General features: G+C 36.8%; 1 protein-coding gene across 4 annotated transcripts; it reads left to right on the forward strand.

Moving 5' to 3' along the window:
* The first annotated feature begins 195 nt into the window (after window positions 1-195).
* On the forward strand, window positions 196-18698 carry LOC145789911 (granule-bound starch synthase 2, chloroplastic/amyloplastic-like). Of its 4 annotated transcripts, none has more exons than XM_082867535.1 (9): window positions 231-742; window positions 833-983; window positions 12958-13459; window positions 14581-14645; window positions 15118-15195; window positions 15288-15398; window positions 15796-15840; window positions 16502-16675; window positions 17440-18698. In XM_082867535.1, the coding sequence occupies exons 1-9, from the start codon at window positions 672-674 to the stop codon at window positions 18394-18396; spliced, it is 2154 nt and encodes a 717-aa protein (XP_082723661.1). In that variant the 5' UTR covers window positions 231-671; the 3' UTR covers window positions 18397-18698. The 4 variants fall into 4 exon arrangements, with proteins under 4 accessions (XP_082723659.1, XP_082723661.1, XP_082723660.1 ...); XM_082867536.1 differs by having other exon boundaries at window positions 262-742; window positions 833-971; XM_082867533.1 differs by having other exon boundaries at window positions 196-983.
* Window positions 18699-18709: the final 11 nt, after the last annotated feature.

Consider the following 18709-nt stretch of genomic DNA (forward strand, 5'->3'; position numbering starts at 1 on the left):
ATCAAAAAAACATTCCATATTGATAAATTATGTTTTTCATAAGAATAATTTTGACATTTTAAATTTTTTTCATTAAACTCAATTTCTTTCCCACCGAATCTCACCACTTTTTTATAAAAAATAAAACATGAATTTAGTGAAAATCTTTTTCCTCTCCATCTTTCATCTTCTTTCACCATTTCCCACCTATTAACTATTCAAATAAATAAGGAAATTTCCTATTCTCACCTACCACTCCTCTATCCAAAGGCAGTGTTAATATTTTTTATTTTTTTTTTTTAATTGTTCTAACTTTTAGGCCAAAAACAGGCTCACTTTTTGTCAAAGCACTCAATCATCTCTGCACCGATTTGAAAGATTTGTGGTCAGCCAATTTATCATCCACAGTGCAATTCACAGTCAATCTGAACCTCACAAAACCAACATCTCCATGATTTCCCCTTAAGTGGAACCCTTTTCAACGACCCTCCAGGACACAGACATTCTTGTTCTTTTGTCAATGGTTTCACCTTCAAATCCATTCCCAAATCCACCAAACACTAATTTTGATCTCGTCCTTTCCCAAAACCATCAATTGGGTTTTGTTTATCTCCCAAATTTCTCAATGCTTCTCATTTCTTTGAGCACTTGAAGCATTACTAGTTCTGTGAAGCAAATCGTCGAACACTTTAATGGCGTCAATTGGATCTCTCACAATGGAGACTCCAGTTCTTCTCCATAGCGGGAATCATGGGCGACTCAGGTTACCTTTCTTTGCTTTTCGGTTGAGGAGCTCTATTTGTTACGCGGGTTTGAGTGAATCGACATTTGGGTGTGCGATTAATGGATGCAGAGTAACACGGCCACAGAGGATCAAGGGTTTGAGAGCAACAAGTGAGGGTTCTGGGGAAGGTGAGGAAAGAGATGAACCAGAGGATGCTTTTCAGGCCACCATTGAAAAGAGCAAGAAGGTTCTAGCAATGCAAAGAGAAGTACTGCAACAGGTCCTTTTCTTCGTTGATATCACCTTTTCTTTTCTTTTTATTTTTTATTTTTTTTATTTATGATTTTTTTGTTATCAATTATGAATCTTGATACTATTTAAATGTCCGTTGATTACATTTATATGCTCTCTTTTTGTTGTTTATTTATTTATTTATTAGTAATGAATCTTGTTGATTTGTTGTTGTGACAACAAAGGTGGCGTTTTTGTTGGGGAAATTGCATTTCAGTTGGACATCAGGAAAAAATTCTCATTTTCATGCGGGTTTGGTGCAAGTTGTGTGTCTCATACTTGCACAGAAAAAAGATTCCATGTGTAATGCAATCATTTTAAGATTATCCAACTGATTCTTTTTTGTTTGGAGAGCTGCCTTTAGATTCTATTCTTACCAAAAATGGTTATTTATTGGACTTGTTCAGTATTTTGATTTGGATTTGTTGGGAAATTTTCATAATGGGTTTTCAAAATTTGTTGTTGGGAAATTTGGTCATAAATCCCTCTTACTTTCCTTTTCTTGTTAAAAGGATCAAAAAAAAAAAAATTATACTTTCAAAATCCCCTCATAATTATAAAGTCTTATATAAAAGACAAAAATTTTCAGATTTATGTTTTGTGTGACAAATTTATCCCTTCACACACACACTCTATCTTTCTCCTCTTTCTCTCCATCAATTTGTCATCTCTCTCTCAGCTCTTTCTTTCTCCATCTCTGTCTAAGAGTTCTCTCCACCACCACCACCACCACCACTACCACTGTCTACACCACCACCACCATCTCTACTACCACAATTACCATGACTACCATCGTTTCCACCACTTTCGTTGTCTCCACCAACACCGTCTCAACCATTGACGCTGTTCGTCACCGCCACCGCTACCATCACCACCGTTTCACCACTAGCATCTCAACCACCAGCGCCATTCGATGCCACCATAGTCATCCTTAGCGTCCAAGACTTCAAATCTGAGATTGATGACCTCAGATTTGAGATCTATTATCTCAGATCTATATTCTCTCCCTCTTTTTCTCTTTGTCCCCTTATCATGCTCTGTTTTTCAAACAGTAAAATTTTACTCTGATTTGAACCAGATCTAAGGCAATATATGTGCTCTCTCTACCTCTCAATTTCTCTATTTTTTTCTGTTATGTCCTCTGTTTTTGTTTGACAGAATGAGAGTAAAATTTTATTCTGGTATGTGCTCTGTTTTTGTTTGATAAAATGAGAGTAAAATTTTACTTTGGTATATGCTCTGTTTTTGTTTGATAAAATGAGAGTAAAATTTTACCTCTTAGGCAATATATGTGCTTAACGATATACGATTTTACTTTGAATTCAAAGTAAAATTTTACTCTGAATCAGAGTAAAGTTTATTGGGATTCAAAGTAAAATTTCACTTTGAAATACACTCTGAGGATGACTTTACAGGATAACTGATATATATATATATATATATATATGAGGGTAGTAAAGTGAAAGAAACAAATTTAAAAATATTAGGGGGTTTTGAAAGGATCTATATAATTCTCGTCTTTTTGAAAGACAAATTAGGCAGTGAGGGGTCTATCACCAAATCCCTTTTTTTTTGTTTAGTTTTGGGTGTTTTCAAAACCTTCTATGTTTTTCTTTGAAAACATAAAATGGAAAGAGAGTAAAATATGGAGCACTTAATAAAATGCTATATGGAATATTCCTTTGAATATGATATTATGGGGTGAATGCTAGTGTACATGCACTCACACTGCAAGAATGGTGCTTCGCACCATCCGCACATGCGCGCGAGCGTGGCATGGGTTGTGTGGAGTTTGATGGCGCACTTTGTACTTAGTAATCAACTCCATGTGGCAGTGACGTGACGTCCATTAACGATGAGTCAACCAACCGATCGAATGGTTATGTGTCCGATCTGGAACGGTTTGATCATAGCCGTTGATTGGAGATGCACGCAATCGTATGGATGAAATGGCACCTGATTGTGATCAGGTGTGATTAGTCAAGGCATCTATTTGGTGTGAGAATGATCTGCACCGTAGATTGTCGATCCAACGGTCAGATTTGATCGGATGCGATCAAGGCGATCAAAGGACATGACCATTCAATTAGATGCATCAAGGCCTATAAATAGGGTGCGAAATCAGCCATTTCAATTCATCCAAAATCCTGAAAAGCGTTTCTGCAATCCTCTCTCTCTCTCTCTCCCTCTTGATTTAGTGTTTTCGATCAAGAGTTTTTTAAGCAAGTTTCTGCTTTTCTTATTGGTAATTAAATTCCGCAGACTTGATTATCAATATCCTGGTTTTCTTGATTGTATCAAGAGTATTTTGATCTATTGTCGTCAGTGCAGACGCCGGTGGACTTGATCTTTAAATTAGGCTTCATTGTATCCTGGAGGCAAATTTGCTGTAACCCCCTGCACACCTTTTGGTGGGTGCAAATATTATCTTTAGGAAAGCGACTAGTAACACGACTTGAAGCACTAAATTTCTGTTTAACATAGACAAGATCATCGCCAAGTTTTTAAGACCAGAAGACCACCAATTGAAGAATTCAAGACGAATTGTTCTAACAATCTAAAGACAATATTTAGATATGACAATGTCTATTCAAAAAAATGACTCAAGATTTCATGAAGCTTGACTGGTTTGATTGCGAAAATTTCTGACGCTAGCAAAAGAAGATGCACTTTTTGCTCACCACTCTCAAAGTGGTCTATGTGCTAACTACCCCCTATCTGGTGGAGCAAGAAGACGAGACTATAGAGCAAACCCGTACCAGAACCACATGGGAGAATGACGACTACATTTGCCGAGAACACATTCTGAATGCGCTATCAGACTCTCTGTTCGATGTGTATCAATATCTGGAAATGACAAAGCAACTATGGGACATATTACAGTCAAAGTGCCTCACCGAGAATGCCACCAGTAAAAAATTTCTTGTTAGTGATTTTATGCGTTTTACTATGATTGATACAAAGCCCATTATGGAATAATTCCATGAGATCCAACATATTCTGACAAAAGAAAATGAACATGGATGAATCTATTGTAGTTTCGTCTATAATAGAGAACTGCCATCTTCTTGGAAGGATTTTAAGAAAACTCTTAAACACAAAAAAGAAGATCTAACTTTAGAGGAATTGGCTCAACACCTCCAAGTTGAGGAAGAGTCAAGACTTCTTGAAAGTTATGAAAACCAATTAGCTCAGACTTTCAAGATTCATGTGGTGGATGATAGTAACAGGTTCGACAAAAAGAAGCGTCAGTGCGATCCCCAACCTGAGAAAGATGCTAAGAAGCCGAAAGGAGTTTGCTGGCTATGTGGCAAGCCAGGTAGGGCTGTTCAAAAATCCGTTCAAACCGGTAATCCGGACCGAACCAGACCGAATCATACGGTTTGGTTTGGTTCCATTAAGAATTGGTTCAGTTTCGGATTAAAAAATATGAGAACCATAAAAACGGTTCGGTTAATGGATTTTATGAGAAAACCGCGGTTCGAACCAAACCGAACCGAACTCAATTTTAAAACATATATATATATATATAATATATTATCAAGTTTTATTTTTATTAATTGGTTTTTTATAATTTTAATGATATTAGGATGGTATAGATATGTAATATTAAGTAATGCCTTAATATTATTAGTTTTATCAAGAGTTAAATGTAATTAGTTTGAGTAATTATTTTGCTAATATTAACAATTTATTCTTGTAAATAGAAATTTTTGGAACCGTAAACCAAACCGAAACCGAACCGTTTTTTCGGTTTGGTTCTGGTCCGGTTTTACAAGTGTAACGGTTTGGTCTGGTTCTCAAAATCACAGAACCGTTAGGATCGGTTCGGTTCTTGGATTTTCTCAGAACCGAACCAATCCGGACCGTGTACACCCCTAAAGCCAGGACACTTCAGAAATGAATGCCGGTCATACAAGAAGAAGCCAGAAGCATCAAATGCCAAGAACAAGTTCGTGGTTGTTGTATCCGAGGTGAACATGCTCGAAGATGCTGTTGACTGGTGAATTGACTCAAGAGCAATAACACACGTCTGCAATGACAAGAACCGTTTCACTACTTATGAACAAGTGAGTGATGGAACAGTTCTCCAAATGGGCAACTCTTTAACTACTATTATCAAAGGCAAAGGGACAGTGGATCTAGAGTTCACATCTGGAAAAGTCTCAAGTCTTAATGATGTTTATCATGTACCTGATGTCAAGAAAAACCTTGTATATGGAAACCTGCTTAATAAGCATGGTTTCAAGTTAGTGTTTGAGTCAGACAAATTTGTCCTGTCTAAGGGTGAGATTTTTGTTAGGAAGGGCTACATGTATCAAGGAATGTTCAAACTTAACGTTATCAATAATATATCTATTTCTGCTTATATTGTTGATTCTCTTTCTTTTTGGCATGCTCGTTTAGGTTATGTTAATACTAGGAAAATGCATGATATGGTTAATTTAGATTTAATTCTTAAGTATGACATTGATATGTTTAGAAAATGCATATTTTGTGTGCAATCTAAAATTACTCGTATTCCATTTCCTAAAGTAGATAAAATCACATCTTTGCTTGAACTTGTGCATAGTGATGTATGTGACATGCATAGTACTTCCACTAGAGATGGAAAGAAATATTTGTAACATTCATTGATGATTTTTCTAAGTACTGTCATATCTATCTTTTGTATTCAAAGGATGAGGTGCTTGATAAATTCAAGATTTTTAAGATAGAAATAGAAAATCAGTGTAATGTCAAAATAAAGAGACTTAGGTCTGATAGAGGCGGTGAATACCATTTTTCAGAATATTGTGAAAATGTTGGTATTATTCATGAGAAGTCTACACTCTCCACACCATAACAAAATGGAATAACTGCAAGAAAGAATAGGATATTAACAGAAATGATTAATGCTATGCTTTCTTACTCTAGTTTAAGTTCTAGTTTTTTGGTTGAAGCCCTGCTCACTGCCTGTCACATACTCAATAGAATTCCTTTCAATGGAAGAAATGTTACTCCTTATAAACTTTGGAAAAACAAGAAACTTAATCTTGGTTACTTGAAAACATGGGGCTGTAGAGCAACTTTACCTAATAGGAAGAAATTAGGTGAAAAAGGAATTGAATGCATATTCCTTGGCTATGCTATACATAGCAAAGCACATAGGTTTTTGGTAGTAGAGCCTAATTGTTCAGTAGAAACAAATACCATCATTGAATTACGTGATGCGGTATTTTATAATAATTGTTTCACAACCATTCCAAGGTTGGATTCTAATCAAAGAAATAAATTAACTCCTTTGATGTCTACAGAGGAAAGTGAACGACATGAACCCATTGAGCCTAATGAACCTAATGAGCCTGTTGAGTTGAGGAGGAGTAAGAGGGCTAGGACTGAGAAGTCATTTGGCCCTGATTTTATAGTTAACCTTGTAAAAGGAACTAAGAAAGCTTATTGTAAGCAAACAATGATTTCTTTGAGGAGGTTATGAAGTATCAAGATGTTGCTTTCTAGAAAGAAGCAATAAACGATGAGATGGATTCAATCGTAGGTAACAATACCTGGATACTTGCTGATTTGCCACTTGGATCCAAACCAATTGGTTGTAAATGGATTTTCAAAATGAAAATGAAAGTTGATGGCACAATTGACAAGTTCAAAGTAAGATTAGTTACTAAAGGTTTTACTTAAAAGAGGTTATCGATTATTTTGATACACATGCTCCGGTGGCCAGAATCGCCACCATTCGAGTGTTGATTGCCTTAGCCTCAATCTACAAGCTTAAAATCCATCAAATGGATGTTAAGACCGCTTTCCTAAATGGAGAGTTAGATGAGGAAATCTACATGCAACAACCGGAAGGATTTGTTGTACAGGATTAAGAACACAAAGTGTATAAACACGTGAAGTCACTAGTGGCATGAGAAATTTGACAAAGTAATAGTGTCAAATGGTTTTAGGATACCTGAATCTGATAAGTGTGTGTGCGTGTACAGTAAGTTTACTGGCAATAGAGGTGTAATCATATGCCTATATGTAGATGGCAGGCTTATTTTTGGTACTAACAATGATGTCATTGAAAATACTAAAAGTTTCTTGTCGTCTAGTTATAGTATGAAAGACATGGGCTTGGCTGATGTAATTCTGGGTATTAAGATCAAACGAGAGGACAATAATTTGATTCTTACCTAGTCGCACTATATTGAGAAAATTCTTAAGAAATTTAATCAACATAATTTTACACCCATGTCTACACATTTTGATTCAAATTTGAAAATTGTATCTTGATACTTAAAAAGCTGTTGATTAGCTAGAATATTCAAGAGTGATAGGTAGCCTGATGTATGCTGTGACTTGCATTAGACTTGATATTGTATTTGTAGTGGGAAAACTTAGTAGATACACTAGTAATCCTAGTAGTGTGCATTGGCATGCTATTAACTGAGTACTTAGGTACTTGAGGAAAACAATAGACTATGGAATAGTCTATAATGGCTATCCAACAGTGCTGGAAGGATTCACGGATGCCAATTGGATAACTGACCGTGAAGATAACTCGTCCACAAGTGGTTGGATTTTTACTCTTGGAGGAGGAGTTGTCTCCTGGAATTCTAAGAGACAAACATGCATAACAGACTCAACCATGGCGTCTGAGTTTGTAGCTATCACGACCTAAACCCGCCCCTATAGGTTTAGCATCGTAACCGGCCAGTAATTCTTGGATTACCGAAGGCCTCTGAACAGATTAACAAAATTAAGGGGCTAGTGGAAGCAAATATATAAATATAATTGTCCAATGAGCTGTGCTGACTTATATGAAACAGAATAATTAAAACTTTATACACATAACCGGTAGTCAACCATACGTTATACTCACACACATTACAGTATTTTAAGTATAGCCAACAACATCAAATCAAGTCTTATACATATATAGGACCCAAGGGACTGAATATAGGACACTTCGGGAACCTCCACGTGAGGCACAGTGGTTGGCTGACAACAAACACACAGATCCGAACAAAAGCCTTCGGGCTTGAACTCCAGAATGCTCACCGATATACATATATATACAAACAGTGAGCTATAGTCCAGTGAATAACCTTAAAGTAAAGGGGTTAGTGAACGAAATCCGAACATATCATAAGCGGAAAACAGATCAGAGCATAGTCATTCTCATATCAGAACGTAATAATGGTACATCCCATAGAACACATTACAGAACGTCTTCCGACTAGAGTAATCGGTTCCGGATACCGATTAAACACATATCACCATAATGAAGTGGCTAATGAGATCTCGTAAACTTGTATGTCATGGACCCGCATTTTCATGCCGTCCCCCATGACTTGGGACTATCTATGGATGCCATAATAGATTTCAAACTTGGGATGTTCGTTCACGTAAACAGATATCATTTCAGAAATCATAGTTTATCACATTTCATTTGGAACATAATTTCATATAAACGTATCTTTACGATAACGTTACTCACAGTGGTTCCAGCAATGGCCAATCAATCCTCGAGTCTTGACCTACATTCACAAAATACATAACACAAGCATGTCTTATCATTACACATTCAAGTGGCCATTAAGGCTTAGCTTTCATTACATTAGTTCTTAATCTTTCTTATCACATTGCCTAAAACACACGCACTTGCAGTCCCAGAACTTAGTACATTCTTTTCTTAGTGTGTTTCTAGTCTAAAACCTCATTACCATGGCTTAAGTAAGGCTTAGGAATGCCTAAGGTGCAATGAGGATGCCAAAACATGAATTGAAACACTTAGTCAAATTTTTTGAAAATGAGGTCTAAGCTCGAGCGTGGGTTTCCCCGCTCGAGCGGACATGCAGACAATGAAGCTCCGCTCGAGCGTGACCTTCCTCGCTCGAGCGGACTGTAAACTCTAAAAAGTACTGGATGCAAGGTTTTCACGCTCGACGGGCGTTCAACCCACGCTCGAGCGTGGTGCATGAATTCAAGGTTCACACTTGAGCGTGAAAGTCCCCGCTCGAGCGTGGGTCAAATTTCTGGAAAATCCAGATTGACCTCCCAAGCTCAAAACTTGAATTCAACCATCCAAAACACATCTCTTGGGGCCCAAAACTTGAGATAACATAGTAAACTTATAAAACATGAAGAATTTAGGATTATTTCATAAAATTATGGCCCAAGGGTTTGTTAAAAACTCACAATTTCAACTTAAAACATGATGAATGTTCACGAACACAACATGCATGGGTTTTCTTGGTCTTGAGCTTCCCAAATCATGATCAAATACCACAAAACAACTTAAAACTTGATGATTTCCCCAAATGAAGATGAATTTCAAACATGCAAGAGAGGATTCATGGAAATCATGCTCAATTTGTAAGAAAATGTACATACATGCATGAATTGCCACTCAAATCTTCCTTCTAAGCTCAACACACACCCTTAAACACATAATCTTGAAGAAATCTCATGTTAAATGACTTAGATGCACAATCTAGAGGTTGTAATCTTACCTAGAGTCCTCAATTAGCTAGATTCTTACACAAAATTGATGAACTCAAGCAAAATCTTCAATTTCTCCTTAATCTCTTCCTTTCTCTCTCTAGAATTGTACTCTCTCTCTCTAAGATAATTCCTCAGATTTTTGCACTCAAAATGGGCAAGGATGAGCTCAAATGGGCTTAAGGGGCTCATATTTATATTTATGATGCTATAATACATTAATTAGAATATTGGGCTAACCAAACATGACCCAATTCATCGTTCTGAAATAATTTTTAATAAAACTTGCCATAAGGTTCTAAAAATCCCAAATAACATATCGGTGTAGTCAATTTCGGTTTCGGATGCCAATAAGGCTTTCAATTTACATATTAAAGTGAAATTCCAAACAGATATTCCTACAAGTAACAGATAGTAAGCCCAATATCATGCAAATCACATAATAAACCATAATTTATTTTATTCACTTAATTAACATCCTTAATTACCGATTAGTGGCTAATTGTGGATCGGGGTTATTACAGTCTCCCCACCTTAAAAAGTTTGATCCTCCAAACTCAAGTTATCTTATATCAGAAGAAATGACATTCATCGAGAATATAACTGCAATTCTTTTCAAAACAGAAGCATAACCATATTCATAAACATGCTCATAACCCAATCTCGACCTTAGCTTCGTACAGAAACAAAATCATAAATCATACACAGAGATTAGGGTTCGTATCAAAACAGAGTCTTATACGCAATCAAATTTTAATCAGAAACATATTCATATACATGATCTTATTCACATTCTTGTCCAGATCATAGACAGACAGAAAGGGGCCTATAGCCATGCCTATAATGGAAAGTCCAGACATATAGGACTGAGACATAGCTGTGTCAAGCAATCATAGAAGGTATGATTACCATTAGTTATGTAAAGTCAAGTGAAAACTTGGCTGACCCCTTAACAAAAGGGACTTGCAAGGGATTTGGTGTGGAAAACATCAAAGGGGATGGGTCTTAAGCCCACTTAACATAATCACTCCTAGTGGAAACTCGACTTAATGCTTGAAAAAATATCAAGTCTTGAGTTCAATGAGCCCAAGTACACCATATGTCGTGATTGCAAACACTTAGTTTTATTTCATTTTCATTCCAAGGTTGAAGTGCTTGGTACCTGTAATGTGGAAAGACGAGAATGAGTTGGCAAACTCTTAAAAAGCTTACATTTGGGTTGTTAGGGTACTGTAAATTATAGAGGTACTCTCAGTAAGCTTATCTATGTGAGTGTAGGAGGTGGTGCTGTTTCCTATGAGTCCAAGGGCTTGACTCTAGAGTGCTCATGAAACAGGATATAGACACAAGGCCAATCCACGTATCGGTTTGTTTGAATACTTGAGGTAACCTGTACTGTGCACGAGACATGTCCGGTTAGTCGTATAAGATCGCTAGTTCAAAGACAAGTCTACTATGCCATCTTGACTAACTTTGAGATGTCTTCACTAAGTGAATGATTCAAATTGTAAGATATCTTCACCTATGCATAAGGCTGCCAAGTGAACCAAGAATCATCATCTGATATTTAGAAAATGGTGGGGGAATGTTGGGAAATTTTCAAAATGGGTTTTCAAAATTTATTGTTTAGTTTTGGGTGTTTTCAAAACCTTCCATGTTTTTCTTTGAAAGCATATTGGAAAGAGAGCAAAACATGGAGCACTTAATAAAGTGCTACATGAAATATTTCTTTGAATATGATATTATGGGATGGATGCTAGTGTACATGCACTCACACCGCTAGGATAGTGCTTTGCACACGCACACGCACACGCACATGCACATGCACACGTGCGCGCTCGTGGAGTGGGCTTTGTGGCGTTTGATGGCGCACTTTGCACTTAGCACAGATGCATCGGCGCAAGGTGCCATGAAGGCGCTTTTCTATTTGCATCGGACAGGTTGGAGCGATGACGTAGATCCAACATGGCATGGGTGACGTGGAATACAATCAGCTCCACGTGGCATCCATTGGCGATGAGTCAACCAATCGACCGAACGGTTGTGTGTTCGATGTGGAGCGGTTTGATCATTGCCGTTGATTGGAGATGCGCGCGATTGTACGGATGAGATGGTACCCAATCGTGATAAGATGTGATTAGTCAAGGCATCTATTCGGTGTGAGAATGATCTGCACCGTAGATCGTTGATCCAACGGTCAGATATGATTGGATACGATCAAGGGACATGACCATTTGATCAGATGCGTCAAGGCCTATAAATAAGCTGCGAAATCAGCCATTTCAATCCATCCAAAATCCTAAAAAGCATTCTTGCAATTCTCTCTCTCTCTCTCTCTCTCTCTCCCTCCCTCTTGATTTAGAGTTTTCGATCAAGAGTTTCTTAAGCAAGTTTCTGCTTTTCTTATTGGTAATCAAATTCTGCAGACTTGATTATTAGTGTCTTGGTTTTCTTGATTATATCAAGAGTATTCTGATCTACTGTCGTCAATGTAGGTGCCGGTAGATTTGATCTTTAGATCAGGCTTTATTGTATCCTAGAGGCGAATTTGCTGTAATCCCCTGCACACCTTTTTGTGGGTGCAAATATTGTCTTTAAGAAAGTGACTATGTGACGCGACTTGAAGCACTAAATTTCTGTTTAACATAGACAAGATCATCGCCAAGTTTTTAAGACTCGAAGACCCCCAACTAAAAAATTCAAGACGAATTGTTCTAACAGGATTCCACCCAAACCAATGCATGTCAATATAGACGTATTGATGTTGACTGATGCTTACAAGGTAAAACAATGATTACCATCAAGTCAGATTGTCTCTTGTTGTCAGCAGTTGATTCTACCTCCACCTCTCAAATCGGCATACATTTCTGATTTTCATCTTTGTTTCTAACCTCTTATCCCTGTAACAGTGTTGCCATTTCTGATTTTCATCTTTATTTCTAACCTCCAGTTCATTTCTGATTTTGTACAATTGTAACATTCCGCCATGAGCAATTGCTTCTTGTTACATACATAATAGTAGGGGCTTGCTTGTGTGTTTAATATTGCATCTGTCCACTCTTATAATCTATCTCAAGAATTCAGGTATTTTTTTTAAAAATATATTTTTAAGTTGTGTCTGTTTCTTAGATTTTAGACTAAATAAAAAAGGCTGCAGATTGTATGTTCTTTCACTTGTAATGGTCTCGACTCATGAGGTAGCCCAACTTGAGCTTAAGGTGGAGGCCAGGGAAGAATGGTGACAATTGACAATGCCTTTATGGCTTGTTTGTCTGGCAGCTGCTGGTTATGGGTCTGCAAAGCCATTGATTTTCTCTCAATTCCTTTCTATTTAGAAAGGAAAGAAATGGGTTATTTCTCTTTTCTATCAGGAACCAAAATTTGATCATCTCAAGCACTACAGATTTCTCATCTCACTCATTTCTTTTCATAAGCTGTTGAAATGTGATGCTCTTATTAATCTTCATTTCCCATGGCAGATTGCTGAAACAAGGAAACTAGTTACATCTATAAAAACTAGTTCAGAAGGTGATGGTGCTTCTTATAAAGAGAGGGATAGCTCTTTCCCAAGTCTAGATACCACTTCAAATGATGGTAGTGATACTAATGAAGATTATACTAGTGGTGTTTTATCTAGCAGCTATGTTCCCTTGACAGTAGATGATGCACGAGAAAATGAAGATGAGAAGGTCTTGTCTCATGAAATAAGATCCTTGGATGTAGATTCCCACAAACGGATGAGAGACACAACTTCAGAAAGAGTTTGGTCTGATGAGCTGCCATCCTTTCTTTCAAGTTCATCTGCATCATCCAGTCCAAAAGATGAACAGCATGAAGATGTGAAAGAATCAAGTTTACAGGAGGTGAATGGTGAGGCAAATATGCCTACAAGTGAAGATGTGAAGCCCCCTCCGTTGGCTGGGGCCAATGTTATGAATGTCATACTTGTATCTGCTGAATGTGCTCCTTGGTCAAAAACAGGTACTTTAACATAAGCCCGTGAACTGAAATAGAATTGGGAAATTTTCTCCCTCGTTACATATGAACTTCTAGTTATAACAAATTGTTATTTATTTGTTTATTTGTTTCCCTCCTAATTAAGACAAACAAAAAACTAATGTTGTTTTGTGGCTTGTAACAAACTGGATGTTGTAAAGCTTTCCCGTTTGTTTTGGGTGAAAGAGAGGGTATTGGGATTGCTAATACCAAGGTATTAGTAATAGCCTTGTTTGTTTTGGGAGAAGGCCTTGGGACTATTAGTCCCTTGGTATTACTAATACCCTTGGAGAGGGGATTGGTAAGGAGGAGGTAGAGATGGTATTAGAAAAATAGTGAGGGAATTAGAAATTTTTTTACTATTTTTATTTTTTATATATGGGAAATTTTTTTTAAAATATAATTTTTAATTTTTTATATTTTTTTATTTGTTTTATTATTTTATATAAAAATAATTTAACAATTCCTCACTACTAATCCCCTCACTATCAATCCCCTCACTACTAATCCCCTCACTATCAATCCCCTCACTATTAATCCCCTCACTATCAATCCACTCAATTCTATCTCCCAAAACAAACGGGTAGCTAAAATCTTAAAAAACATGAAGGGATAAACATGATAAATTTGTACTTTTTTGTTTTATTCTTTGGCCTTGATTTTCTTTTTTCCAAACTTGTGCCATGACCCTAGACGTGTCTCACACGTGCCTAGGGCCCTAGGCAATAGACTTGTGTTTCAGTTGTCTCCAAAATGTATCTGGTTTTTAAAACGAAAAATATTTACATTCTAATACAAATATAGGCTTAAAAGATAACTATTTTGAAAACTAGTCAATGATGGCTATACAAGACACAGCTATAGTTGCAAGATAAACGTTTGGATACCATTTGTAAACAATCCATGGCTCCATAGATGCACTTATACAAGCCAGCCTCCATCTGAAGTTTGAATTTGTTCATTTTGAATACGGGCTCCACTACTTCATATTTATTTTACTTATGTTGTTTATTTTATTTAATATATTTCCCTATTTGTGTGTGCGCGCATGTGTTTGTTATGTATAGATGCATAATTGTCTACTGATTTATGGAGAGTTCTTTTAGGTGGGCTTGGAGATGTTGCTGGAGCTTTACCAAAGGCTTTAGCTCGGCGTGGACACAGGGTTATGGTAACTTTGTAATTTCATCATTGAATAACATGGCATGCTGAAGTGCCTTGTTGAAAACTGGTTGTTGCATATGGATAAAAATAATATTTTTATTTTTATTTTTAAATTTCAAACTTGGAGATGGATCCTGGCTGAACTGGACTATAATTTGGTTACTGTTATACTCCCATTTCGTCATGCCAATACTTAATCACCTTGACTATCTATAGTTAATGTATTAGAAGGTTCGAGCTTCTTTCTTACCCCCCAAAAAAAGAACAAAAAAAAAAAAGAAAAAAAAAAAAGACGAAATTTTCTTTTTGTTTGTCAAGATGATGGGAGTCAAATGTTCTAGAGGATTTTAAAAGAGCATTCACCTTATTAGTCCCTAAGATTTAATTGGCAGTAACATCCTACAAATTTCTTGGTTTGGTTGAGATGGCATAAAATAAATTGTGATTCCCATATTTACTAACTCGTTTTAAACTCTTAGGTTGTGGCACCTCGTTATGATAATTATGGTGAACCTCAAGATTCTGGTGTTAGGAAAATGTATAAGGTGGATGGGCAGGTAGTAGCAGTAATTAGATGTAACTCATTTGTTGTTGGTGTATGGTCTATGTAACTAAATATTCATTGCAACTTTGTTGTCTAACTTTGCAGGACATGGAGGTGGTCTACTTCCAAACCTACATCGATGGTGTAGATTTTGTTTTTATCGAGAGTCCTAAATTTAGGCATATAGAAAATGATATATATGGAGGAAACCGTATGGTAAGATTTATTTTCATGTGATGTAGCTATAATACTCTCCAAGAGAAATAATTACTTTGTTATCTCTTTTCTAATATTTTTATGTCTTGTAGGACTGTCATGTATTTTTGTCCCAGATATAATTGTTTGTGACCAACGTGTCCCTATTTCTTAACATTTCTTCTAATCTTCCATCACAATTTCAAAAAGTATAAACGGATCACTATGAATCTAGAATCAACTAACAAGTTTGTAGATGAGTTCTTTCAAATATGCCATGTCTTGATTCTGTGTACTGACCGTTAGTTAGCTTCATTGGTATTTTGATAAATAATGTCCCAATTTCCTTTTTGAGGGTTAAAGATTATTTTTTATTTTATTTTTTTTTGAACTTTGCCTTTTTCCTCATTTTTTGCAGGACATTTTGAAACGCATGGTTTTGTTTTGCAAAGCCGCTGTTGAGGTATAATGTTAGATCATGTTTTTTTTGCAGTCACATGAATGTAAGTACCAATTAATCAAAAGGGAAAACAATCAAATATGCTGTTACCATGCTTAATCTCATGATAAATTTAAATGATTTTAGATGGGAAACAATAGCAAAAGGGAAAAAAAGGAAGGGGAGAGAGAGAGAGAGAGTTTTCTTTTTCTTTGGCCTCAATGGATCTCCTTCAGAACTCATGGGATTGTGGGTCTCGCTACATCCACATGGCATGGTAGAACAACTACAAACATCTGTCAGACTCAGTGCGTGTTTATATTGCTACTACTCTGTTGTAGACCATTTTATTAACTCATGAGACATATCCCTCACTTTCCTACTTTTTCAAAGTTTGTATGTGAAAATTGTATTTTTATATTAAAAAGAAGGGAAAAATATATATATATATATATAGATAAGTGGAGAATGTGCCTTTAAGCGAATCAGGTAAGTCTTTTGTTTTTATTTTTATTTTTAAATAAAAGGAGGGGCGAGAAAATGAAAAAGAAAAAAAAGGTTGGTTAAGTCTGGAAATTGTAATGGAATGGTCTATGTAAGGCTTTAATCCCTAGTGATATTTTTCATTTTACCTCCTTATTGGCCCAAACATTAAATGAAGTAGTAGATAACTAGTTACTTTCAGGTTCCTTGGTATGTTCCGTGTGGTGGGGTCTGCTATGGAGACGGAAATTTGGTTTTCATTGCCAATGATTGGCATACTGCACTGTTACCGGTTTATCTGAAAGCGTACTATCGTGACCATGGATCAATGCAATATACTCGGTCAGTCCTTGTGATCCATAATATAGCTCACCAGGTTTGTTCCCTAAACATTGTAAATTTTTGAGATAACTCTAATGCACACTCAGCACAAACTTTCTCTAAATATATGCGAAAATGATCAACTTGACCTTATTTCACCAATCATCTTGATCACTCCATTTAGTTGCTCTTTGGTTTATAGAATCAAAAAACTTGTTACATTTCGTAATTGGAAAAAAGTTACTTTTTGGTCATGGAACACCCCCCCCCCCCCCCCAAAAAAAAAAAAAAAAAAGAAAAAAAAGAAAGAGCTTAAAGAGAACCTGACACTCATGCATGAAATATGGAGTGGACATCCCTAGCATAGATAATCTTCCTCAACGATGCTATTTTCGTTTTCTTGACTGTTTTATTATCTACAGATGCTTAAATATGATTTAAACTAGGCATTGAATGTCAGACAATCCTAAAATCTCTCTACAAAACTCCTTATTATACATAGCCAGTTGAAGTTACTGTCAAATTGTCAATTTCTTAATAATCTTGATATATTTATATCAGAATCCTGTTCAAATTCTCTTGGTGATATTGAAAGTAGTGATGAACTAAGAACATGTTTGGTATGCAGGAACCAAATCATTTAATTGGTTGGTTGTTACTTTTGAAAGAGTAAATTCATCGTGTTGAGTAATTCATACATGATGTTTCAAGCAAATTTCCAATCATTGTCACTCAAAACTGTTTCCTAAATTCCAAGAATTACTCTGTTGTTGAGATGTCCTTATTTCTTGTTATATCTAATCCAAATTTTAAATCCAGGGTCGTGGTCCAGTGGATGATTTTTCCTACTTGGATCTTCCACCACACTACTTGGACCTTTTTAAGCTGTACGATCCAGTAGGAGGTGAGCACCTCAACATCTTTGCAGCCGGTCTAAAGACAGCCGATCGTGTGGTTACAGTAAGTCACGGATATGCTTGGGAGTTGAAAACTTCTGAAGGTGGATGGGGCTTACATGGGATAATCAATGACAATGACTGGAAGCTGACGGGGATTGTGAACGGCATTGATACAATAGAGTGGAACCCGCAATTGGATGTTCACTTGAAATCCGATGGGTACACAAATTACTCCCTCGAGACCCTCCAGACTGGCAAGGCACAATGCAAGGAGGCATTACAGAGGGAGCTCGGTTTGCCCGTTCGCGGTAACGTCCCATTAATTGGTTTCATAGGGAGGCTTGATAACCAAAAAGGCATTGATATAATAGTGGAGGCTATTCCTTGGATGATGGGTCAGGACGTGCAGCTTATCATGTTGGGCACGGGAAGAGCCGACTTAGAACAGATGCTCCGACATATCGCGTCTCAACATCACAACAAAATCAGGGGATGGGTTGGATTCTCGGTAAAGATGGCTCACCGGATAACCGCTGGTGCTGACATTTTACTAATGCCATCAAGATTTGAGCCTTGTGGACTGAACCAGCTCTATGCTATGAGCTATGGGACTATTCCAGTTGTTCATGCGGTGGGGGGACTACGTGACACGGTGCAACCTTTTGATCCATATAATGAGTCAGGGCTTGGGTGGACTTTTGATAGGGCGGAGACAGGTAAGCTAACCCACGCATTGGAGAACTGCTTGTTGACATACCGGGAGTACAAAAACAGTTGGGAGGGGATTCAGAGAAGGGGAATGATGCAAGACCTTAGTTGGGACAACGCTGCTCAGAAGTATGAAGAAGTGCTTGTAGCTGCCAAGTACCAGTGGTGAGTTTCAGTACTCGATACCTATGATTTAGGTTTTTGGGATATCTCTTTGCTTAGGCTGTTATGTTTTGGGATCAAGCATTCTAGAAAGAAAAACTTAGTAGTTTTGGTTGGTTTGCTGGGTAAATATTGTCAAACTGCTCGTTTCGCCGACCTTTCCTAGGCTAGTTTTTTTTTGTTTTTTGACAAGAGAGAATGTGTATAAATAAGTGAACAAATGCATTTGCTAATTGTCCTCTCGTTGTCCTTGTGTTGACAGAAATTTCACAGTTGTGTATAAATAAGATTATATTTTCTCTGTGCGAATTATTTATTGG

The sequence above is a fragment of the Camellia sinensis genome, chromosome 4, assembly GCF_055761805.1.
Source record: "Camellia sinensis isolate YWXY chromosome 4, ASM5576180v1, whole genome shotgun sequence".
In the NCBI taxonomy this organism is placed as follows: domain Eukaryota; kingdom Viridiplantae; phylum Streptophyta; class Magnoliopsida; order Ericales; family Theaceae; genus Camellia; species Camellia sinensis.

Coding starts and splice junctions, on each gene's coding strand:
- LOC145789911 (XM_082867533.1), top strand. CDS start 672: ATGGCGTCAATTGGATCTCTCACAATGGAGACTCCAGTTCTTCTCCAT. Junction 984..12,957: donor AAAGAGAAGTACTGCAACAG/GTCCTTTTCTTC, acceptor TTCCCATGGCAG/ATTGCTGAAACAAGGAAACT. Junction 15,841..16,501: donor TTTGCAAAGCCGCTGTTGAG/GTATAATGTTAG, acceptor AGTTACTTTCAG/GTTCCTTGGTATGTTCCGTG.